The sequence below is a fragment of the Salvelinus fontinalis genome, chromosome 12 (assembly GCF_029448725.1).
Source record: "Salvelinus fontinalis isolate EN_2023a chromosome 12, ASM2944872v1, whole genome shotgun sequence".
Lineage (NCBI taxonomy): Eukaryota > Metazoa > Chordata > Actinopteri > Salmoniformes > Salmonidae > Salvelinus > Salvelinus fontinalis.
The window spans coordinates 41,684,552-41,709,883 of record NC_074676.1 but is presented as its reverse complement, the minus strand read 5'-3'; the positions used below and the strand labels follow the sequence as shown (position 1 = coordinate 41,709,883).

Sequence of the window (25,332 nt, the reverse complement as noted above, 5' to 3'; positions counted from 1 at the left end):
GATGTTCAAATGTTCATAGATGACCAGCATGGTTAAATAATAATGATCACAGTAGTTGTCGAGTTGTTTGATCCTCTCTTCTCTTCTGTCTGCTTCGGTCTCAACTCTGCCGCTTCGGTCTCCTCTCCTCCGCTTCTGTGTCCTCTTGTCTCTTCTTCTCTCCTCTACCTGACCTGCTGTTTTCTCACTCTTCATCTCTCTGGTCCTCAGATGGGTCAGTGGATGCGGAGCGCAGCATCGTCACAGACCTGGTCAGTCAGATGGACCCGCATGGGAAGAGGACCATCTTTGTCCTGACCAAAGTAGACCTAGCAGAGAAGAACCTGGCCAGCCCTAACCGGGTGAGATATTTATTTATTTATTTTTATTTTTATTTTACCGTTATTTTACCAGGTAAGTTGACTGAGAACACGTTCTCATTTGCAGCAACGACCTGGGGAATAGTTACAGGGGAGAGGAGGGGGATGAATGAGCCAATTGTAAACTGGGGATTATTAGGTGACCATGATGGTATAAACTCACACACCCGAACGACACATGCATCACACATGTTCAAGACGTTTTGCAACGGGAAGCGCAAATGACAACAGTGGTCAAGGTAATCCCAATGAGCATGGACGATATACATTTGACAAGTTAAAATGGTCTGAGAACTATTATATGCCTCCTTAGCCACAAAGGGGTAGCCTTTCATTAGTTGTAAAAGCTGAATGGTACACTCAAACAGTCACGAGGTACAGACTGAATGAAATCTAAAGCCTTCTCATCTGGGATTGTATTCATGTGTTTTTCTCCCTACAGATTCAACAGATTGTTGAAGGAAAGTTGTTCCCTATGAAAGCCTTGGGTTACTTTGCTGTGGTGACCGGGAAAGGTAAGATGCATTCCCCTTTCGAGTCTTACCCATCAGATCTTATTTCCAATTAGGCTACACATGTAACTCAAATCTATACTTTTCTAAGAAAGCATACAAACAACAGAACTATCTTAAACACATCTAAAAAGACAGGACTGTTCACTTCAACATGTTCTGTTGTTTTTATGCTTCCTTAGAAAAGTAAAGATTTGAGTTACGTGTGTAGCCTACGAGAGAACGCATGGCTGGCGTTGAAAATGAGTGTGTTGTGTATCGATGTCAAACATTTTTGACAGGTTTGTAATTTGAGTATATATCGCTTCAAATACTCTACAACCAAAGCAACTGTTGAAGGTCAACATCGGTAACAACATGATTTAGAAATACGCAAGGAGTACCGGGGGGAAGACAAGAAAGAATCGGATTCTGGCTTATAGCATCAGCCGACGCTGATTTAACAACAAAATAGACCCTATATTGTTTAAGCTTCACGAAACAGCTGAACAGTGAAGTTGACAGTCTGCATTTGACCCTAAACAAATATCTATGTAAACAGAGACGAACTTAAGAGAGAGATTGAAAGAAAAGCCAAAGAATTCCAGGAGAACTTAGAATTGGATATAAGGCACCTAGCGAGAAGAGGCAATGTGGAAGCCAAAATGCCCAGCGCAAACCACCCACTAAATTCAACCCTGAGGCGTCCATCATTCTAGCAGGCCGACCGTTTGAAGAGGGAGAGGATGTGATGGAGAGAGCGAGGGTACTTCTGATCCAGTGTGACCCCGGAGCTAGTAGTTGCGGAGCGAATGCGGGCAAGGGGCCGAGGCCGGGCGTGATCAAGCTGGAACTACGCTCTGTCCAGGAGAAAGTTGCTGTCCTTTGGCAGAAACAAAAACTGAAGAGTTACTTAAGGTTCAAGGATCACCAAAGTCTCACACGGAACGACTCATTGATCTGAGATCCAACCAGGAAGAACCTCTACATCACTGGGAGTTGTCGAGTGATGCAACAGATTTTATCTGGACCTGATGCTGGTAGTAGGGTCCTGCCCAGCCATTAAGTGCAGACCAGTTTATTTTGGTTCAATGGAACGTTAATGGTTACCAGTTTACTCTGGTTCACTGGAACCTTAATGGTTACCAGTTTACTCTGGTTCACTGGAACCTTAATGGTTACCAGTTTACTCTGGTTCACTGGAACCTTAATGGTTACCAGTTTACTCTGGTTCACTGGAACCTTAATGGTTACCAGTTTACTCTGGTTCACTGGAACCTTAATGGTTACCAGGTTATTCTGGTTCACTGGAACCTTAATGGTTACCAGTTTACTCTGGTTCACTGGAACCTTAATGGTTACCAGTTTACTCTGGTTCACTGGAACCTTAATGGTTACCAGTTTACTCTGGTTCACTGGAACCTTAATGGTTACCAGGTTATTCTGGTTCACTGGAACCTTAATGGTTACCAGTTTACTCTGGTTCACTGGAACCATTATTAATGGTTACTAGTTTATTCTGGTTCACTGGAACCATTATTAATGGTTACCAGTTTATTCTGGTTCACTGGAACCATTATTAATGGTTACCAGTTTATTCTGGTTCACTGGAACCATCATTAATGGTTACCAGTTTATTCTGGTTCACTGGAACCATCATTAATGGTTACCAGTTTATTCTGGTTCACTGGAACCATCATTAATGGTTACCAGTTTATTCTGGTTCACTGGAACCATCATTAATGGTTTCCAGTTTATTCTGCTTCACTGGAACCATCATTAATGGTTTCCAGTTTATTCTGCTTCACTGGAACCATCATTAATGGTTTCCAGTTTATTCTGCTTCACTGGAACCATCATTAATGGTTTCCAGTTTATTCTGCTTCACTGGAACCATTATTAATGGTTTCCAGTTTATTCTGCTTCACTGGAACCATTATTAATGGTTTCCAGTTTATTCTGCTTCACTGGAACCATTATTAATGGTTTCCAGTTTATTCTGCTTCACTGGAACCATTATTAATGGTTTCCAGTTTATTCTGCTTCACTGGAACCATTATTAATGGTTTCCAGTTTATTCTGCTTCACTGGAACCATTATTAATGGTTTCCAGTTTATTCTGCTTCACTGGAACCATTATTAATGGTTTCCAGTTTATTCTGCTTCACTGGAACCATTATTAATGGTTTCCAGTTTATTCTGCTTCACTGGAACCATTATTAATGGTTTCCAGTTTATTCTGCTTCACTGGAACCATTATTAATGGTTTCCAGTTTATTCTGCTTCACTGGAACCATTATTAATGGTTTCCAGTTTATTCTGCTTCACTGGAACCATTATTAATGGTTTCCAGTTTATTCTGCTTCACTGGAACCATTATTAATGGTTTCCAGTTTATTCTGCTTCACTGGAACCATTATTAATGGTTTCCAGTTTATTCTGCTTCACTGGAACGTTAATGGTGGGACAGCTTTGAACTGTGAGCTAAGACAATTGATTTGACTTTCACTGAATCCTGACATTATATCCCTGAATGAGACGCATTTAACGGGTTACCATTCAATTGAAAGGGAGGGGTTTTCTTGGTTTGGACATAAGAGGAAAACCCATGTAAGAGGGAGCCTAACGTGTCTGGTCCAGGTTAGAAACAAGATGCTTGAATCTTATAAAGTAAATGTGAATGACAAATGAGCAGGTGGCATAATGGGACAGATTTGAGCTTCAAGTATCTGAATATTGTTTTAATATTTTCTCCTGTTATTTGCCTTCTGAGGGCTCCCCTACATGGGGACTTGATTCTCATTCATTCTTTAGCCACCTGCTGGCTCAAATGTGTCTTTTTTTCTGAGGTTGATGCTATTTATCTCCTTTTAAAGATTGAAATAGTCCTATTTGCTGGTTTGGAAGAGAGTCTTAATGATGTTGATAATGCTACACCCAGGGCCAACTTAAACACTGTGTTAAATAAGCATGGTAAAACTACTGGAGTTCTTAAAGGATTCTAAATGCTGTATTCTAAATGGAACAATATCCCCTGAGATTGATGTGAAATTATCAATCTCATCAAAAGGGAAAGCAGTTTATTACATAATTCCCCCCATGACTGTTTAAATACACATTTGGAGTTGAATGTCTTTACTCCTAATGAGTTGGCAGAAAGTATGGGAGTTGACTGCGTCTCTTTAATTGTGGATCGATGTAGAATACCAGAGCACTCTGGGGTTCCATCTTGTCAGAATGTTTGATGGTATATCTGAAGGCCAGACTAGGGTATGCATCAAGCGAAGACCCAGAAACCTACCCGATCATTTCCTTTTATCCAAGATGGGTTGTAAAATGCTCTGCTGCAGCTTATTGAAGTACACCAGAAAACTCAAGATGGCATTGGCTCCTGGTATGACAGATTCTGGGATGTACTATATAGTGAGTTGGATGACTGTGTGTAGGGGAAATCTGTAAACGATTCCAGAAAAAATAAAGGCCCAAAAGTGGGTGAACCCGTCTGGAATAAGGAACTAGATGCATTATGGTTACAGATGAAGTTATGTGGGGGGGAAACGGGTTCTAAAGTGTATAGGAAATTAAAAGCTGAAGGAAGAGCTAAGAAATGAAGCATGGCAACATACATTTGATAAAAGGTTACGGTCTATAAAGCATAGATTTAGTTGTGGAAAGGCATTACAACTGGAGCAGCTACAGACCAACAACACACGACAGTTTTGGAGTGAGAAACAAGTTGGGCCCCAAAAAGGTTAAGCAAATTCCCATGTAAATTGCATTGGAAAATGGAGAACTTCACTATCAAACTGATTATTGTTTTATGGAAATGGACAAGAGGTTTTGCACTTTTATTTTCTATGTTTGATGATGATTTTTTTAAAGAAACATGTTCTTGTCAAGATGAGTTGGAAGAGGACATGCAGAGGCAGTCGTACTCCCCCAACCAGTGTCTGAATGCAGAGGCAGTCGTACTCCCCTAACCAGTGTCTGAATGCAGAGGGAGTCGTACTCCCCTAACCAGTGTCTGAATGCAGAGGGAGTCGTACTCCCCTAACCAGTATCTGAATGCAGAGGGAGTCGTACTCCCCTAACCAGTGTCTGAATGCAGAGGGAGTCGTACTCCCCTAACCAGTATCTGAATGCAGAGGGAGTCGTACTCCCCTAACCAGTGTCTGAATGCAGAGGCAGTCGTACTCCCCTAACCAGTATCTGAATGCAGAGGGAGTCGTACTCCCCTAACCAGTATCTGAATGCAGAGGGAGTCGTACTCCCCTAACCAGTATCTGAATGCAGAGGGAGTCGTACTCCCCTAACCAGTGTCTGAATGCAGAGGCAGTCGTACTCCCCTAACCAGTATCTGAATGCAGAGGCAGTCGTACTCCCCTAACCAGTATCTGAATGCAGAGGCAGTCGTACTCCCCTAACCAGTATCTGAATGCAGAGGGAGTCGTACTCCCCTAACCAGTGTCTGAATGCAGAGGCAGTCGTACTCCCCTAACCAGTATCTGAATGCAGAGGCAGTCGTACTCCCCTAACCAGTATCTGAATGCAGAGGCAGTCGTACTCCCCTAACCAGTATCTGAATGCAGAGGCAGTCGTACTCCCCTAACCAGTATCTGAATGCAGAGGCAGTCGTACTCCCCTAACCAGTATCTGAATGCAGAGGGAGTCGTACTCCCCTAACCAGTATCTGAATGCAGAGGGAGTCGTACTCCCCTAACCAGTATCTGAATGCAGAGGCAGTCGTACTCCCCTAACCAGTGTCTGAATGCAGAGGGAGTCGTACTCCCCTAACCAGTATCTGAATGCAGAGGGAGTCGTACTCCCCTAACCAGTATCTGAATGCAGAGGCAGTCGTACTCCCCTAACCAGTATCTGAATGCAGAGGCAGTCGTACTCCCCTAACCAGTATCTGAATGCAGAGGCAGTCGTACTCCCCTAACCAGTATCTGAATGCAGAGGCAGTCGTACTCCCCTAACCAGTATCTGAATGCAGAGGCAGTCGTACTCCCCTAACCAGTATCTGAATGCAGAGGCAGTCGTACTCCCCTAACCAGTATCTGAATGCAGAGGCAGTCGTACTCCCCTAACCAGTATCTGAATGCAGAGGCAGTCGTACTCCCCTAACCAGTATCTGAATGCAGAGGCAGTCGTACTCCCCTAACCAGTATCTGAATGCAGAGGCAGTCGTACTCCCCTAACCAGTATCTGAATGCAGAGGGAGTCGTACTCCCCTAACCAGTATCTGAATGCAGAGGCAGTCGTACTCCCCTAACCAGTATCTGAATGCAGAGGCAGTCGTACTCCCCTAACCAGTATCTGAATGCAGAGGCAGTCGTACTCCCCTAACCAGTATCTGAATGCAGAGGCAGTCGTACTCCCCTAACCAGTATCTGAATGCAGAGGGAGTCGTACTCCCCTAACCAGTATCTGAATGCAGAGGCAGTCGTACTCCCCTAACCAGTGTCTGAATGCAGAGGCAGTCGTACTCCCCTAACCAGTATCTGAATGCAGAGGCAGTCGTACTCCCCTAACCAGTATCTGAATGCAGAGGGAGTCGTACTCCCCTAACCAGTATCTGAATGCAGAGGCAGTCGTACTCCCCTAACCAGTATCTGAATGCAGAGGCAGTCGTACTCCCCTAACCAGTATCTGAATGCAGAGGCAGTCGTACTCCCCTAACCAGTATCTGAATGCAGAGGCAGTCGTACTCCCCTAACCAGTATCTGAATGCAGAGGCAGTCGTACTCCCCTAACCAGTATCTGAATGCAGAGGCAGTCGTACTCCCCTAACCAGTATCTGAATGCAGAGGGAGTCGTACTCCCCTAACCAGTATCTGAATGCAGAGGCAGTCGTACTCCCCTAACCAGTATCTGAATGCAGAGGCAGTCGTACTCCCCTAACCAGTATCTGAATGCAGAGGCAGTCGTACTCCCCTAACCAGTATCTGAATGCAGAGGCAGTCGTACTCCCCTAACCAGTATCTGAATGCAGAGGCAGTCGTACTCCCCTAACCAGTATCTGAATGCAGAGGCAGTCGTACTCCCCTAACCAGTATCTGAATGCAGAGGCAGTCGTACTCCCCTAACCAGTATCTGAATGCAGAGGCAGTCGTACTCCCCTAACCAGTATCTGAATGCAGAGGGAGTCGTACTCCCCTAACCAGTATCTGAATGCAGAGGCAGTCGTACTCCCCTAACCAGTGTCTGAATGCAGAGGCAGTCGTACTCCCCTAACCAGTGTCTGAATGCAGAGGCAGTCGTACTCCCCTAACCAGTATCTGAATGCAGAGGGAGTCGTACTCCCCTAACCAGTATCTGAATGCAGAGGCAGTCGTACTCCCCTAACCAGTATCTGAATGCAGAGGCAGTCGTACTCCCCTAACCAGTATCTGAATGCAGAGGGAGTCGTACTCCCCTAACCAGTGTCTGAATGCAGAGGGAGTCGTACTCCCCTAACCAGTGTCTGAATGCAGAGGCAGTCGTACTCCCCTAACCAGTATCTGAATGCAGAGGCAGTCGTACTCCCCTAACCAGTATCTGAATGCAGAGGCAGTCGTACTCCCCTAACCAGTATCTGAATGCAGAGGCAGTCGTACTCCCCTAACCAGTGTCTGAATGCAGAGGCAGTCGTACTCCCCTAACCAGTGTCTGAATGCAGAGGCAGTCGTACTCCCCTAACCAGTATCTGAATGCAGAGGCAGTCGTACTCCCCTAACCAGTGTCTGAATGCAGAGGGAGTCGTACTCCCCTAACCAGTATCTGAATGCAGAGGGAGTCGTACTCCCCTAACCAGTATCTGAATGCAGAGGCAGTCGTACTCCCCTAACCAGTATCTGAATGCAGAGGGAGTCGTACTCCCCTAACCAGTATCTGAATGCAGAGGCAGTCGTACTCCCCTAACCAGTATCTGAATGCAGAGGGAGTCGTACTCCCCTAACCAGTATCTGAATGCAGAGGGAGTCGTACTCCCCTAACCAGTATCTGAATGCAGAGGGAGTCGTACTCCCCTAACCAGTATCTGAATGCAGAGGCAGTCGTACTCCCCTAACCAGTATCTGAATGCAGAGGCAGTCGTACTCCCCTAACCAGTATCTGAATGCAGAGGGAGTCGTACTCCCCTAACCAGTATCTGAATGCAGAGGGAGTCGTACTCCCCTAACCAGTATCTGAATGCAGAGGCAGTCGTACTCCCCTAACCAGTATCTGAATGCAGAGGCAGTCGTACTCCCCTAACCAGTATCTGAATGCAGAGGCAGTCGTACTCCCCTAACCAGTATCTGAATGCAGAGGCAGTCGTACTCCCCTAACCAGTATCTGAATGCAGAGGCAGTCGTACTCCCCTAACCAGTATCTGAATGCAGAGGCAGTCGTACTCCCCTAACCAGTATCTGAATGCAGAGGCAGTCGTACTCCCCTAACCAGTATCTGAATGCAGAGGCAGTCGTACTCCCCTAACCAGTATCTGAATGCAGAGGGAGTCGTACTCCCCTAACCAGTATCTGAATGCAGAGGCAGTCGTACTCCCCTAACCAGTATCTGAATGCAGAGGGAGTCGTACTCCCCTAACCAGTATCTGAATGCAGAGGGAGTCGTACTCTTCTAACCAGTATCTGAATGCAGAGGGAGTCGTACTCCCCTAACCAGTGTCTGAATGCAGAGGGAGTCGTACTCCCCTAACCAGTATCTGAATGCAGAGGGAGTCGTACTCCCCTAACCAGTATCTGAATGCAGAGGGAGCCGTACTCCCCTAACCAGTATCTGAATGCAGAGGGAGCCGTACTCCCCTAACCAGTATCTGAATGCAGAGGGAGCCGTACTCCCCTAACCAGTATCTGAATGCAGAGGGAGCCGTACTCCCCTAACCAGTGTCTGAATGCAGAGGGAGCCGTACTCCCCTAACCAGTGTCTGAATGCAGAGGGAGCCGTACTCCCCTAACCAGTGTCTGAATGCAGAGGGAGTCGTACTCCCCTAACCAGTGTCTGAATGCAGAGGGAGCCGTACTCCCCTAACCAGTGTCTGAATGCAGAGGGAGCCGTACTCCCCTAACCAGTGTCTGAATGCAGAGGGAGCCGTACTCCCCTAACCAGTGTCTGAATGCAGAGGGAGCCGTACTCCCCTAACCAGTGTCTGAATGCAGAGGGAGTCGTACTCCCCTAACCAGTGTCTGAATGCAGAGGGAGTCGTACTCCCCTAACCAGTGTCTGAATGCAGAGGGAGTCGTACTCCCCTAACCAGTGTCTGAATGCAGAGGGAGTCGTACTCCCCTAACCAGTGTCTGAATGCAGAGGGAGTCGTACTCCCCTAACCAGTGTCTGAATGCAGAGGGAGTCGTACTCCCCTAACCAGTGTCTGAATGCAGAGGGAGTCGTACTCCCCTAACCAGTGTCTGAATGCAGAGGGAGTCGTACTCCCCTAACCAGTGTCTGAATGCAGAGGGAGTCGTACTCCCCTAACCAGTGTCTGAATGCAGAGGGAGTCGTACTCCCCTAACCAGTATCTGAATGCAGAGGGAGTCGTACTCCCCTAACCAGTATCTGAATGCCAGCGTTACCCTAGAGGTCAGGAAGGTGGTTGAGTGTGCTAAACCAAAGAAACCTATCTAAACCTATTAATGATTTTTCTACGGAAGTTTTGAAGTCATCTAAATTGTTCCAAATACTATTTGAACTCTTGCAGGCTTTTACATTTTTATTTATTTAATGGCATTAATACATCTGTATGGTACAAATCAATAATCAAGCCTATCCCCAAATCCTCCAAATAGGACCCTGAAATCCCATTGAACTATAGCTGGATAAGTCTCATTACCACTGTATTCTTGCTTTCTAAATAACAGGCTCTCCCACTATCTAGAACAGTCTGGTCAGCTTGCTGATGAACAGTGGATTTTCAAAAGGCTTTTGATTGGGTGAATAGAAAACATCTTGCTTTTTAGACCAATTAAAATGTAAGATTCTATGATGTCATCAGAACTCTTTATCCGGCTCCAGTTGCTTGTGTTTTGGTCAATGACCTCAAGACTGGCTGTTACGGCAGGGTTCCCCAACTGGCGGCCCGGGGGCAGAATTTTGCCTGCGAGTGGTTTTTTTTGCCCCCCCCCCCCCCCCCCCATTTTTTTTTTTTAATTTTCATTGTTGGGCATAAAATGTAATAACACGATGAAATCGGCTCCAAGTGGTTTTTGTTTGGGAAATTTCTTCACAAGTATTTCCACGAGTAGTAGAAGACACGTGATCATATACAAATGCAAGCAAGACAGCAAGGATGGAAATGATTATGCTTTAGTCAGATATTATATATGTTAGGCTTCTTACGGTCTACAAATGATTTGTTATTATGTTCCGCCCCAGAAAACATTGGCCCACGGCTGAATCTAGTTGATGATTCCCTGCCTTCCTGTATAAAGCAAGGAGATGTGCTCTGGCCCACTTTATCTGCACTATATCCTGGTGGAGGTCTGGTGATGTAATTATGTGCACGAGCACAAAACACCACATCTGTCTTTTTTGTCATGTCCATATCTGCCGTGTCAATAATTTTTTACATGGCAGGAGAGTAACAATTCCAGCCAGAATAACCTACAGTTTTTTGGCAAACTCCAAAGTCCTCTGACAATACGAGTCACGTGCGTAACAGGTGCTGCACTGTTTGAGCAAGAAGTGCTGTGCATATATACTATTTCATATGAATAACCTAAATTTATCACCTTTCACAGTGAATACTTTTGTTTAGAGGCTTTTTTTTGTGCCAATGAATGGAAGTTGAACATGGCCAAATTAGTCAGTTTAATTCAATGTGCAATCGTCCCTAGGCCTATTTGAATGAAACTCTGGCTGTAAATATAGGCAGTAGATCGCAGAGCATCCCCGGTTTTTCCCTCTAAGCTAAACTTTTTGGAAATTGAAAAAGTTCACTTTCTCATCTATAAACACATCTCAAGTGCAGATGCTCTGTCCAGTAGCTAAAAATAGCAGGACAGTGGGCATTTTCATTAGGACAGACAGTTTAAATATTATTGGGACACCTACACATTTGGCAGCCAAGCACGAGTTATCAGTGTTGCTTATTATTGTCTAGACTTGTTGAGATATCTTCACGCCTAGAATAAAATCCTCCGGCTTCCATTATAAGAAATAATATATAAATTAAAAAAGGAATTACAGGGGGCAGTTTGGAAAGCCTTTTCCTGTGTGAATGGTTCTCTGGAATAACGGACATGCTGGGGTAATAATTACATAACCAAGTTCTATAGTAATACTAGTCCCGTGGTCAGGCCTTAGATTCACATCAGTGATTCATTGTCCCCTCTTCTTTAGGCAGTGCCGGGGAAAGCATTGACTCCATCAAAGACTACGAAGAGGACTTCTTCCAGAACTCTAGACTACTCAGGTGGGTGTCCTCACTCCCTACCATCTAGACTACTCAGGTGGGTGTCCTCACTCCCTACCAACTAGACTACTCAGGTGGGTGTCCTGACTCCCTACCATCTAGACTACTCAGGTGGGTGTCCTGACTCCCTACCAACTAGACTACTCAGGTGGGTGTCCTGCCTCCCTACCAACTAGACTACTCAGGTGGGTGTCCTGACTCCCTACCAACTAGACTACTCAGGTGGGTGTCCTGCCTCCCTACCATCTAGACTACTCAGGTGGGTGTCCTCACTCCCTACCAACTAGACTACTCAGGTGGGTGTCCTCACTCCCTACCAACTAGACTACTCAGGTGGGTGTCCTACCTCCCTACCATCTAGACTACTCAGGTGGGTGTCCTACCTCCCTACCAACTAGACTACTCAGGTGGGTGTCCTACCTCCCTACCATCTAGACTACTCAGGTGGGTGTCCTCACTCCCTACCATCTAGACTACTCAGGTGGGTGTCCTACCTCCCTACCAACTAGACTACTCAGGTGGGTGTCCTCACTCCCTACCAACTAGACTACTCAGGTGGGTGTCCTCACTCCCTACCATCTAGACTACTCAGGTGGGTGTCCTACCTCCCTACCAACTAGACTACTCAGGTGGGTGTCCTCACTCCCTACCATCTAGACTACTCAGGTGGGTGTCCTACCTCCCTACCAACTAGACTACTCAGGTGGGTGTTCTCACTCCCTACCAACCACATTTCCATCTGATTTGCTTTAGAAAATGAATTGCCAGTCAATTCATTCATTTGGTGATAGGCCATGGTTTTCAATGATATCATTTTTCTAATTGAATAGAAATGGAACTGCGCTGAAACACGTTAACCTGACCGGTGTCCTTCTGTCCACCCCAGAGACGGCATGCTGAAGGCCCACCAGGTGACTACTAAGAACCTGAGCCTGGCCGTTTCCGACTGCTTCTGGAAGATGGTCCGGGAGTCAGTGGAGCAGCAGGCCGACGCCTTCAAAGGTAACCAGGCGGCTTAGGGCCCCAAAATAGTCCTCTGATGCGTGATCCCCAAAGGCTTATCGATTTAACCTACGTAGAGACACAAGGGACATCAAGAGTTAACCAACCCTGTGAACCCGTTGGTGCATCATATTTCTCTACTTTAACAGGGAAGTGTGATATGTTGGAAGCTTGTGCAGCAAAGCGTTGTAAACAAAAAGGGAGAAATGAAGTGATCTACAGGAATTTCGAGGTCCAGTCGACCTTTTGACAAAGGATGCAGTGATCAATATTAAACCTGCCACTTCTCATAAAGCGAGGCCTGCTATGATACACTGCATCCAAGGGTTTTAGAGAAGTGGCTGCTGCATTCTGATAAATGTTGTCACCATAATGAAAAGCTGGCAGGAAGGTTGCCTGTACATCCTGTTTCCTGCTGTTTATGGAGAGGCAGGAACTACTTTAAATCTTAACAAGTTCATCCGTATGTTTTTTTACAACTTTTGTCAATCCATCCACATTTTTGTCAATCCATCCACATTTTTGTCAATCCAAAATCCCAGATATTTATAGGCGGGAACCTGCTCAATGAGAGAACCATCCAATGCATAAATATGTAAACCATCTGAAATATTTCTAAGAGAATTAGAAAACATACATTTCATTTTTCCCGCATTAAGTACCCATTTTAAATCAACGGCTATCCTACACAGCAACAAAATCAGGTTGGGGCTCTAACATGGCCTCGTCAGCAGTAGGGGCTCTAACATGGCCTCGTCAGCAGTAGGGGATCTAACATGGCCTCGTCAGCAGTAGGGGCTCTAACATGGCCTCGTCAGCAGTAGGGGGCTCTAACATGGCCTCGTCAGCAGTAGGGGCTCTAACATGGCCTCGTCAGCAGTAGGGGCTCTAACATGGCCCGGTCAGCGGCAGTAAGGGGCTCTAACATGGCCCGGTCAGCGGCAGTAGGGGCTCTAACATGGCCTCGTCAGCAGTAGGGGGCTCTAACATGGCCTCGTCAGCAGTAGGGGGCTCTAACATGGCCTCGTCAGCAGTAGGGGCTCTAACATGGCCTCGTCAGCAGTAGGGGCTCTAACATGGCCTCGTCAGCAGTAGGGGCTCTAACATGGCCTCGTCAGCAGTAGGGGCTCTAACATGGCCTCGTCAGCAGTAAGGGCTCTAACATGGCCTCGTCAGCAGTAAGGGGCTCTAACATGGCCTCGTCAGCAGTAGGGGCTCTAACATGGCCTCGTCAGCAGTAAGGGGCTCTAACATGGCCTCGTCAGCAGTAAGGGGCTCTAACATGGCCTCGTCAGCAGTAAGGGGCTCTAACATGGCCTCGTCAGCAGTAGAGGCTCTAACATGGCCTCGTCAGCAGTAGGGGCTCTAACATGGCCTCGTCAGCAGTAGGGGCTCTAACATGGCCTCGTCAGCAGTAGGGGCTCTAACATGGCCTCGTCAGCAGTAGGGGCTCTAACATGGCGTCGTCAGCAGTAGGGGCTCTAACATGGCGTCGTCAGCAGTAGGGGCTCTAACATGGCCTCGTCAGCAGTAGGGGCTCTAACATGGCCTCGTCAGCAGTAGGGGCTCTAACATGGCCTCGTCAGCAGTAGGGGCTCTAACATGACCTCGTCAGCAGTAGGGGCTCTAACATGGCCTCGTCAGCAGTAGGAGCTCTAACATGGCCTCGTCAGCAGTAGGAGCTCTAACATGGCCTCGTCAGCAGTAGGAGCTCTAACATGGCCTCGTCAGCAGTAGGGGCTCTAACATGGCCTCGTCAGCAGTAGGGGCTCTAACATGGCCCGGTCAGCGGCAGTAAGGGGCTCTAACATGGCCCGGTCAGCGGCAGTAAGGGGCTCTAACATGGCCTCGTCAGCAGTAGGGGCTCTAACATGGCCTCGTCAGCAGTAGGGGCTCTAACATGGCCTCGTCAGCAGTAGGGGCTCTAACATGGCCTCGTCAGCAGTAGGGGGCTCTAACATGGCCTCGTCAGCAGTAGGGGGCTCTAACATGGCCTCGTCAGCAGTAGGGGCTCTAACATGGCCTCGTCAGCAGTAGGGGCTCTAACATGGCCTCGTCAGCAGTAGGGGCTCTAACATGGCCTCGTCAGCAGTAGGGGCTCTAACATGGCCTCGTCAGCAGTAGGGGCTCTAACATGGCCTCGTCAGCAGTAAGGGCTCTAACATGGCCTCGTCAGCAGTAAGGGGCTCTAACATGGCCTCGTCAGCAGTAGGGGCTCTAACATGGCCTCGTCAGCAGTAGGGGCTCTAACATGGCCTCGTCAGCAGTAGGGGCTCTAACATGGCCTCGTCAGCAGTAGGGGCTCTAACATGGCCTCGTCAGCAGTAGGGGCTCTAACATGGCCTCGTCAGCAGTAGGGGCTCTAACATGGCCTCGTCAGCAGTAGGGGCTCTAACATGGCCTCGTCAGCAGTAAGGGCTCTAACATGGCCTCGTCAGCAGTAAGGGGCTCTAACATGGCCTCGTCAGCAGTAGGGGCTCTAACATGGCCTCGTCAGCAGTAAGGGGCTCTAACATGGCCTCGTCAGCAGTAAGGGGCTCTAACATGGCCCGGTCAGCGGCAGTAGGGGCTCTAACATGGCCCGGTCAGCAGTAGGGGGCTCTAACATGGCCTCGTCAGCAGTAGGGGGCTCTAACATGGCCTCGTCAGCAGTAGGGACTCTAACATGGCCTCGTCAGCAGTAGGGGCTCTAACATGGCCTCGTCAGCAGTAGGGGCTCTAACATGGCCTCGTCAGCAGTAAGGGCTCTAACATGGCCTCGTCAGCAGTAAGGGCTCTAACATGGCCTCGTCAGCAGTAAGGGGCTCTAACATGGCCTCGTCAGCAGTAAGGGGCTCTAACATGGCCTCGTCAGCAGTAAGGGGCTCTAACATGGCCTCGTCAGCAGTAGGGGCTCTAACATGGCCTCGTCAGCAGTAGGGGCTCTAACATGGCCTCGTCAGCAGTAGGGGCTCTAACATGGCCTCGTCAGCAGTAGGGGCTCTAACATGGCCTCGTCAGCAGTAGGGGCTCTAACATGGCCTCGTCAGCAGTAGGGGCTCTAACATGGCCTCGTCAGCAGTAGGGGCTCTAACATGGCCTCGTCAGCAGTAGGGGCTCTAACATGGCCTCGTCAGCAGTAGGGGCTCTAACATGGCCTCGTCAGCAGTAGGGGCTCTAACATGGCCTCGTCAGCAGTAGGGGCTCTAACATGGCCTCGTCAGCAGTAGGGGCTCTAACATGGCCTCGTCAGCAGTAGGGGCTCTAACATGGCCTCGTCAGCAGTAGGAGCTCTAACATGGCCTCGTCAGCAGTAGGAGCTCTAACATGGCCTCGTCAGCAGTAGGGGCTCTAACATGGCCTCGTCAGCAGTAGGGGCTCTAACATGGCCTCGTCAGCAGTAGGGGCTCTAACATGGCCCGGTCAGCGGCAGTAAGGGGCTCTAACATGGCCCGGTCAGCGGCAGTAAGGGGCTCTAACATGGCCCGGTGAGCGGCAGTAAGGGGCTCTAACATGGCCCGGTCAGCGGCAGTAAGGGGCTCTAACATGGCCTCGTCAGCAGTAGGGGCTCTAACATGGCCTCGTCAGCAGTAGGGGCTCTAACATGGCCTCGTCAGCAGTAGGGGCTCTAACATGGCCTCGTCAGCAGTAGGGGCTCTAACATGGCCTCGTCAGCAGTAGGGGCTCTAACATGGCCTCGTCAGCAGTAGGGGCTCTAACATGGCCTCGTCAGCAGTAGGGGCTCTAACATGGCCTCGTCAGCAGTAGGGGCTCTAACATGGCCTCGTCAGCAGTAGGGGCTCTACCATGGCCTCGTCAGCAGTAGGGGCTCTACCATGGCCTCGTCAGCAGTAGGGGCTCTACCATGGCCTCGTCAGCAGTAGGGGGCTCTAACATGGCCTCGTCAGCAGTAGGGGCTCTAACATGGCCTCGTCAGCAGTAGGGGCTCTAACATGGCCTCGTCAGCAGTAGGGGCTCTAACATGGCCTCGTCAGCAGTAGGGGCTCTAACATGGCCTCGTCAGCAGTAGGGGCTCTAACATGGCCTCGTCAGCAGTAGGGGCTCTAACATGGCCTCGTCAGCAGTAGGGGCTCTAACATGGCCTCGTCAGCAGTAGGGGCTCTAACATGGCCTCGTCAGCAGTAGGGGCTCTAACATGGCCTCGTCAGCAGTAGGGGCTCTAACATGGCCTCGTCAGCAGTAGGGGCTCTAACATGGCCTCGTCAGCAGTAGGGGCTCTAACATGGCCTCGTCAGCAGTAGGGGCTCTAACATGGCCTCGTCAGCAGTAGGGGCTCTAACATGGCCTCGTCAGCAGTAGGGGCTCTAACATGGCCTCGTCAGCAGTAGGGGCTCTAACATGGCCTCATCAGCAGTAGGGGCTCTAACATGGCCTCGTCAGCAGTAGGGGGCTCTAACATGGCCTCGTCAGCAGTAGGGGGCTCTAACATGGCCTCGTCAGCAGTAGGGGCTCTAACATGGCCTCGTCAGCAGTAGGGGCTCTAACATGGCCTCGTCAGCAGTAGGGGCTCTAACATGGCCTCGTCAGCAGTAGGGGCTCTAACATGGCCTCGTCAGCAGTAGGGGCTCTAACATGGCCTCGTCAGCAGTAGGGGCTCTAACATGGCCTCGTCAGCAGTAGGGGCTCTAACATGGCGTCGTCAGCAGTAGGGGCTCTAACATGGCCTCGTCAGCAGTAGGGGCTCTAACATGGCCTCGTCAGCAGTAGGGGCTCTAACATGGCCTCGTCAGCAGTAGGGGCTCTAACATGGCCTCGTCAGCAGTAGGGGCTCTAACATGGCCTCGTCAGCAGTAGGGGGCTCTAACATGGCCTCGTCAGCAGTAGGGGCTCTAACATGGCCCCGTCAGCGGCAGTAAGGGGCTCTAACATGGCCCCGTCAGCGGCAGTAAGGGGCTCTAACATGGCCCCGTCAGCGGCAGTAAGGGGCTCTAACATGGCCCCGTCAGCGGCAGTAAGGGGCTCTAACATGGCCCCGTCAGCGGCAGTAAGGGGCTCTAACATGGCCCCGTCAGCGGCAGTAAGGGGCTCTAACATGGCCCGGTCAGCGGCAGTAAGGGGCTCTAACATGGCCCCGTCAGCGGTAGTAAGGGGCTCTAACATGGCCCCGTCAGCGGCAGTAAGGGGCTCTAATATATATTCTGCTGTACATATCATTCTTAGTATATTGAGTGGAAATTCACCCAGTGTATATATGTGTTGATAGCGTTTTGATTGCTGTTAGTGCTATTTAGGTTAATTGGATTTGTTCAACATTTCTTGTTATAAAAATAAAAAAAATGTGTACTTGTTTGACATTTTACTACATTTTTAGGAGCTAGTAACATAAGCATTTCACTGCACCCGTTATAATATCTCCTAAACGGTGTACGCGATCAATAAACTTTGGTTTGATGACCTAGCATGAATGAAAGGCTATCAACCTCCTCTCCTTTCCTTCATGCTAGGTCATCAACCTCCTCTCCTTTCCTTCATGCTAGGTCATCAACCTCCTCTCCTTTCCTTCACGCTAGGTCATCAACCTCCTCTCCTTTCCTTCACGCTAGGTCATCAACCTCCTCTCCTTTCCTTCACGCTAGGTCATCAACCTCCTCTCCTTTCCTTCACGCTAGGTCATCAACCTCCTCTCCTTTCCTTCACGCTAGGTCATCAACCTCCTCTCCTTTCCTTCACGCTAGGTCATCAACCTCCTCTCCTTTCCTTCACGCTAGGTCATCAACCTCCTCTCCTTTCCTTCACGCTAGGTCATCAACCTCCTCTCCTTTCCTTCACGCTAGGTCATCAACCTCTTCTCTTTTCCTTCACGCTAGGTCATCAACCTCCTCTCCTTTCCTTCACGCTAGGTCATCAACCTCCTCTCCTTTCCTTCATGCTAGGTCATCAAAACTCCTCTACTTTCCTTCATGCTAGGTCATCAAAACTCCTCTCCTTTCATTCATGCTAGGTCATCAAAACTCCTCTCCTTTCATTCATGCTAGGTCATCAAAACTCCTCTCCTTTCCTTCATGCTAGGTCATCAAAACTCCTCTACTTTCCTTCATGCTAGGTCATCAAAACTCCTCTCCTTTCATTCATGCTAGGTCATCAAAACTCCTCTCCTTTCATTCATGCTAGGTCATCAAAACTCCTCTCCTTTTCTTCATGCTAGGTCATCAAAACTCCTCTCCTTTCATTCATGCTAGGTCATCAAAACTCCTCTCCTTTCATTCATGCTAGGTCATCAAAACTCCTCTCCTTTTCTTCATGCTAGGTCATCAAAACTCCTCTCCTTTTCTTCATGCTAGGTCATCAAACCTCCTCTCCTTTTCTTCATGCTAGGTCATCAAAACTCCTCTCCTTTCATTCATGCTAGGTCATCAACCTCCTCTCCTTTCCTTCACGCTAGGTCATCAACCTCCTCTCCTTTCCTTCACGCTAGGTCATCAACCTCCTCTCCTTTCCTTCACGCTAGGTCATCAACCTCCTCTCCTTTCCTTCACGCTAGGTCATCAACCTCCTCTCCTTTCCTTCACGCTAGGTCATCAACCTCCTCTCCTTTCCTTCACGCTAGGTCATCAACCTCCTCTCCTTTCCTTCACGCTAGGTCATCAACCTCCTCTCCTTTCCTTCACGCTAGGTCATCAACCTCCTCTCCTTTCCTTCACGCTAGGTCATCAACCTCCTCTCCTTTCCTTCACGCTAGGTCATCAACCTCTTCTCTTTTCCTTCACGCTAGGTCGTCAACCTCCTCTCCTTTCCTTCACGCTAGGTCATCAACCTCCTCTCCTTTCCTTCATGCTAGGTCATCAAAACTCCTCTACTTTCCTTCATGCTAGGTCATCAAAACTCCTCTACTTTCCTTCATGCTAGGTCATCAAACCTCCTCTCCTTTCCTTCACGCTAGGTCATCAACCTCCTCTCCTTTCCTTCACGCTAGGTCATCAACCTCCTCTCCTTTCCTTCACGCTAGGTCATCAACCTCTTCTCTTTTCCTTCACGCTAGGTCATCAACCTCCTCTCCTTTCCTTCACGCTAGGTCATCAACCTCCTCTCCTTTCCTTCATGCTAGGTCATCAAAACTCCTCTCCTTTCCTTCATGCTAGGTCATCAAAACTCCTCTACTTTCCTTCATGCTAGGTCATCAAAACTCCTCTCCTTTCCTTCATGCTAGGTCATCAAAACTCCTCTACTTTCCTTCATGCTAGGTCATCAAAACTCCTCTCCTTTCATTCATGCTAGGTCATCAAAACTCCTCTCCTTTCATTCATGCTAGGTCATCAAAACTCCTCTCCTTTCATTCATGCTAGGTCATCAAAACTCCTCTCCTTTCCTTCATGCTAGGTCATCAAACCTCCTCTCCTTTCCTTCACGCTAGGTCATCAACCTCCTCTCCTTTCCTTCACGCTAGGTCATCAACCTCCTCTCCTTTCCTTCACGCTAGGTCATCAACCTCCTCTCCTTTCCTTCACGCTAGGTCATCAACCTCCTCTCCTTTCCTTCACGCTAGGTCATCAACCTCCTCTCCTTTCCTTCACGCTAGGTCATCAACCTCCTCTCCTTTCCTTCACGCTAGGTCATCAACCTCTTCTCTTTTCCTTCACGCTAGGTCATCAACCTCCTCTCCTTTCCTTCACGCTAGGTCATCAACCTCCTCTCCTTTCCTTCATGCTAGGTCATCAAACCTCCTCTACTTTCCTTCACGCTAGGTCATCAAACTCCTCTCCTTTCATTCACGCTAGGTCATCAACCTCCTCTCCTTTCATTCATGCTAGGTCATCAAACCTCCTCTACTTTCCTTCATGCTAGGTCATCAAACCTCCTCTCCTTTCATTCATGCTAGGTCATCAAACCTCCTCTACTTTCCTTCATGCTAGGTCATCAAACCTCCTCTCCTTTCATTCATGCTAGGTCATCAAACCTCCTCTCCTTTCATTCATGCTAGGTCATCAAAACTCCTCTCCTTTCCTTCATGCTAGGTCATCAAACCTCCTCTCCTTTCATTCATGCTAGGTCATCAACCTCCTCTCCTTTCCTTCATGCTAGGTCATCAACCTCCTCTCCTTTTCTTCATGCTAGGTCATCAACCTCCTCTCCTTTCCTTCATGCTAGGTCATCTAGTCATCTACGTCCTCTTATAGCCATGGTTGACCACCACCACCCACTACTTGCTCCCCTCTTCCCCTTCCTGTTCTTGCCCACCCTGCCACACTTCTCCCTGCGCTACTTCCTAGTGGCCATTATCCACGGCAGCCGGTGGTCCTCTCTAACAGTAACATCAGGGACTAGATTTATGGCCCTGTGGCTGTGGTGTGTCCCCATGGATCTCCTTCCCATTGTGCAGATCAATACACCACACGTCAAAGCCCCTCACAGGCATCAAGCCTGGTGCCGGACATCCTGGCCCAATAACCCACCCACCCCGACAATTACCATCATCGCCTTTTTGTAGGGAGAGTTGGGGGATGTTGGGAATTCTGGTGGGGGGGGGGGGGGGGGTGTAGGGAGAGGTGAAGGATGATGGGAAATGTGTGGGAGAGGTGTGTAGGGAGAGGTGAGGGATGATGGGAAATGTGTTGGAGAGGGGGGGTGAGGGATGATGGGAAATGTGGGGGAGAGGGGGGTGTGTAGGGTGAGGGATGATGGGAAATGTGGGGTAAAGGGGAGGTTTGTAGGGGGAGGAGAGGGATGATGGGAAATGTGGGGGAGAGGGGGGGGGTGTAGAGAGGTGAGGGATGATGGGAAATGTGTGGGAGAGGGGAGGTGTGTAGGGAGAGGTGAGGGATGATGGGAAATGTGTTGGAGAGGGGGGTGTGTGTAGGGAGAGTTGAGGGATGATGGGAAATGTGGGGGAGAGGGGGGTGTGTAGGGTGAGGGATGATGGGAGAGGGGGGTGTGTAGGGTGAGGGATGATGGGAAATGTGGGGTAGAGGGGAGGTTTGTAGGGGGAGGTGAGGGATGATGGGAGATGTGGGGGAGAAGGGGGATGTGTGTAGGGAGAGGTGAGGGGTGATGGGAAATGTGGGGGAGAGGGGGGGTGTAGGGAGAGGTGAGGGATGATGGGAAATGTGGGGGAGAGGGGGGTGTGTAGGGTGAGGAATGATGGGAAATGTGGGGGGTGTGTAGGGAGAGGTGAGGGGGAGGGTGTAGGCTTGGATTGAGTTTTTGATTAGGAGTGTGTTCTCTAGCGTGTGATCTCAGCCACGGCGCCGTCCCTACTGCCCTGGCGTGCGTGCCAAAATAGGTTTTCTTTTTACTTTTGAACTCTCATCAGCATAGCAGGTAGTAGTGAAGCTGTCCCTATACAAACTGCATGTTATCTACTGGTTAATTCATAACACCAAACCGATGAGACATTCGGACAATGAGACCGTCTAACCAGCTAGCTCACCCATGCTACTATTTACATTTACATTTAAGTCATTTAGCAGACGCTCTTATCCAGAGCGACTTACAAATTGGAAAGTTCATACATATTCATCCTGGTCCCCCCGTGGGAATTGAACCCTGGTCCCCCCATGGGAATTGAACCCACAACCCTGGCGTTGCAAGCGCCATGCTCTACCAACTGAGCCACACGGGACCGCTGCTTGACTCTCAATCCTGGCTTGGATCTTTAGCAATGGAGACAGAAGACATGGTATTGATCCTCACTCACTTTTTATATACCGTATATCCGTTATAATGTCTCTAATTTATACCTCTGTAATTTCATCTGTGGTTTGTTTGTTAAATACAGTACAGAGGAAGTTACAGACTCACTATGAGAGAACCTCCCCCCCAAAGGTCTGGTCCACTGACTATCTGTCCTCTCCTTTCTCAGCGTCCCGCTTCAACCTGGAGACAGAGTGGAAGAACAACTACCCCCGTCTGAGAGAGCTGGACAGGGTATGTCAAGTCAACAATATTTTCCTTCACTCGTCTACTGATTCTGAGATTTTTGGAGCGGCCAGGTTGGAGAGGCCAGATTCCGCCCAATAATCACGCGTCTTCTGTTTGTCTTTTCCTCCCAGAATGAACTCTTCGAAAAAGCCAAGAACGAAATCTTGGACGAAGTCATTAGCTTGAGTCAAGTGACACCGAAACACTGGTTAGTGTTTGACCTGATGTTTCCCCTTTAAAGGATGTTTGGTCACCTGCAGCTTATGTACATCATTATTATTGATTATTATGTATCGATAAAAATAAAAAACATGTTATAATTTTTACATGGCCAACATCAACTGAGTGTTGAATGCTTCATATTCAAAGGCCGTTAAACTAATTCTGAAATGCCGGTCTGCCAGCTATGTTGTAGAAGCTATGTATGGTGGTGGGTGTGGGTGTGTTTTATGATAAATGAGTCTTTACAGAAGCCCATGGGGATTGAGCTGGGGTTTGTCCCATTGTCACAGAGCCCTGTTCAGATAAAGAGCCTTGCTTTAGTTAACAAGCTGCTGGGCTTTCATGGCTATGCGTCCTAAATGGCCCCCTATACATGGAGTAGGTCACCATTTGGGATGCAGCCATTGGGACTCCACAGTAAAGTGCAGTCTGAATAGTGAGTTTTTTTTTTATTTACCAAAAGGGTCATTTTCATTCCCGTCATAAAACCTGATATGACAGATCTGGCAAAGTCAAAGGACACATCACTACCGCTTTCTGCCCTATTGATTTCAGCAATTATGCCTGTTCAGATCAGCTGCAAATGTGGAGAGGACATAACCAAAAGAAGACAATTTAGACTTTTTACAAATATTTTTTTTGTCTTTGTGAGTTTATATTTATTTATTGAGATGGAACCGTGAAGACTGGTGAGGTTCTAGATTGCTAGTCAGAAGTGCACTGGGTTGGATTCAAGCCCATGCTGACTCTGGTGTAGGCTGTGTGCATGACTCTGGTGTAGGCTGTGTGCATGACTCTGGTGTAGGCTGTGTGCATGACTCTGGTGTAGGCTGTGTGCATGACTCTGGTGTAGGCTGTGTGCATGACTCTGGTGTAGGCTGTGTGCATGACTCTGGTGTAGGCTGTGTGCATGACTCTGGTGTAGGCTGTGTGCATGACTCTGGTGTAGGCTGTGTGCATGACTCTGGTGTAGGCTGTGTGCATGACTCTGGTGTAGGCTGTGTGGTAGTAAGAGAGGGTCACTACTTTAGACTTAACTTACACTCACACAGCGTCGTCTTCCAAACTGCTGTCCAACCAAGAAGGTCTTGTTTTCCTATCTTAACCCTGTAGGGAGGCCATCCTACAGAAGAAGCTGTGGGAGCGGTTGTCCACCCACGTCATCGAGAACATCTACCTGCCTGCAGCCCAGACCATGAACTCCGGTACCTTCAACACCACCGTGGACATCAAGCTCAAACAGTGGACGGACAAGCAGCTGCCTCACAAAGCATTAGAGGTAGATTTCTGCTGCTGCTGCCTCAATAGCTCTTTAAACCTCTTCTTGCTAACGGTGGAGATGCATGTCATAAGGAGATGTTGGTGTCAGGTCTAAGTCAAGAGATAATTTAGATAATTGAAGATTGGATTTACTGTGCCAGTCAAATGTACATGTTCTGGTTGGTCTGACAGGAGTGGTGTATGGGTGTTGTAGTGTTGTCTGTAGCAGGCCATGGTGTCGTGTTGATACCTGGCTCTCTGTCCTCCAGGTTGCCTGGGAGACGCTGCAGGAGGAGTTTGCCCGCTTCATGGCGGAGTACAAAGGGAAGGACCAGGACGACATCTTTGACAAGCTGAAGGAGGCGGTGAAGGACGAGAGTATCAAGAGACACAAGTGGAACGAGACAGCCATGGACAGCCTGGTACACTTACACACACACACACACACACACACACACACACACACACACACACACACACACACACACACACACACACACACACACACCAGGGTTTCTTCTGGATCAAAAAGTAGCTTAGTTGGATGGCGTGGCAATGGGTGGAGTGAATTTTAGAGAACATTTTAGAGGCTCCCATCTGTGTAGAGAAATGGTACCATTTTTAAGACCATTTCCTGCAATTCTACACGTTTCTCCATGGAGCTGACATGCATTTTGCTAATGCGGTGTTCTAAATTCATTGTTTTTCACATTTTTGATTCTCCCTGAATGTCTAGCTTGTTAGTTCTCAAAGATTATATTATAACAAAAATATATGCCAGATTTTCAGTAGTTTAAGTTCACACTGAAAGCGTTTTTCCATCCCAAAAGTGTATAAATATAAAAATGATGGATGAATGGATGGATGTACACTACATGACCTAAAGTATGTGGACACCTACTCGTCAAACATCTCATTCCAAAATGATGGGCATTACTATGGAGTTGGTCCCCCCTTTGCTGCTATAACAGCCTCCACTCTTCTGGGAAGGTTTCCACTAGATGTGGTAACATTACTGCGGGGACCTGCTTCCATTCAGCCACGAGCATTAGTGAGGTCGGGCACTGATGTTGGGCGATTAGGCCTGGCTTGCAGTCGGCATTCCACTTCATCCCAAAGGCGTTCATTGCGGTTGAGGTCAGGGCTCTGTGCAGGTCAGTCAAGTTCTTCAACACCGATCTCGACAACCCATTTCTGTATGGACTTCACTTTGTGCACAGGGGCATTGTCATGCTGAAACAGGAAAGGACCTTCCTCAAACTGTTGCCACAAAGTTGGAAGCACAAAATCGTCTAGAAGTTAATTGTATTCTGTAAAATGTAAGATTTCCCTTCACTGGAACTAAAGGGCCGAGCCAGAATCATAGAAAACAGGCACAGACCATTATTAATCCTCCACCAAACTTTACATTTGGCACTATGCATTGGGGCAAGAAGCATTCTCTTGGCATCCGCCAAAACCAGATTCGTCCGTCGAACTGCCAGATGGTGAAGCGTGATTCATCACTCCAGAGAACATCTTTCCATTGCTGCAGAGTTCAAATGGGCGAGCTTAACACCACTCCAGCCGACGCTTGGCATTGCACATGGTGTTCTTAGGCTTGTGTGTGGCTGCTCGGTCATAGAAACCCATTTCATGAAGCTCCCGACTAACAGTTATTGTGCTGATTTTGCTACCAGAGGCAGTTTGGAACTCGGTTGTGAGTGTTGTTACCAAGGACAGAACATTTTTACGCACTTCAGCACGTTGA

The 25,332-nt window shown here is 48.4% G+C and overlaps 1 protein-coding gene across 5 annotated transcripts in view; it reads left to right on the top strand.

The window, feature by feature from the left end:
- The window catches only part of LOC129867429 (dynamin-like 120 kDa protein, mitochondrial), an 88,911-nt gene that overhangs the window by 19,180 nt on the left and 44,399 nt on the right, over window positions 1–25,332 (top strand). For all 5 annotated transcript variants that reach the window (XR_008761609.1, XR_008761610.1, XR_008761608.1 and 2 more), the window contains 8 exons: window positions 211–341; window positions 802–874; window positions 11,171–11,243; window positions 12,130–12,245; window positions 22,042–22,106; window positions 22,232–22,308; window positions 23,436–23,601; window positions 23,852–24,004. Coding sequence is in view for 2 of the 5 variants with exons in the window: in XM_055940820.1 (XP_055796795.1) it covers window positions 211–341; window positions 802–874; window positions 11,171–11,243; window positions 12,130–12,245; window positions 22,042–22,106; window positions 22,232–22,308; window positions 23,436–23,601; window positions 23,852–24,004 (854 nt within the window). In the remaining 3 variants the exon portion in view is untranslated. The remainder of the gene's footprint in view (window positions 1–210; window positions 342–801; window positions 875–11,170; window positions 11,244–12,129; window positions 12,246–22,041; window positions 22,107–22,231; window positions 22,309–23,435; window positions 23,602–23,851; window positions 24,005–25,332) is intronic.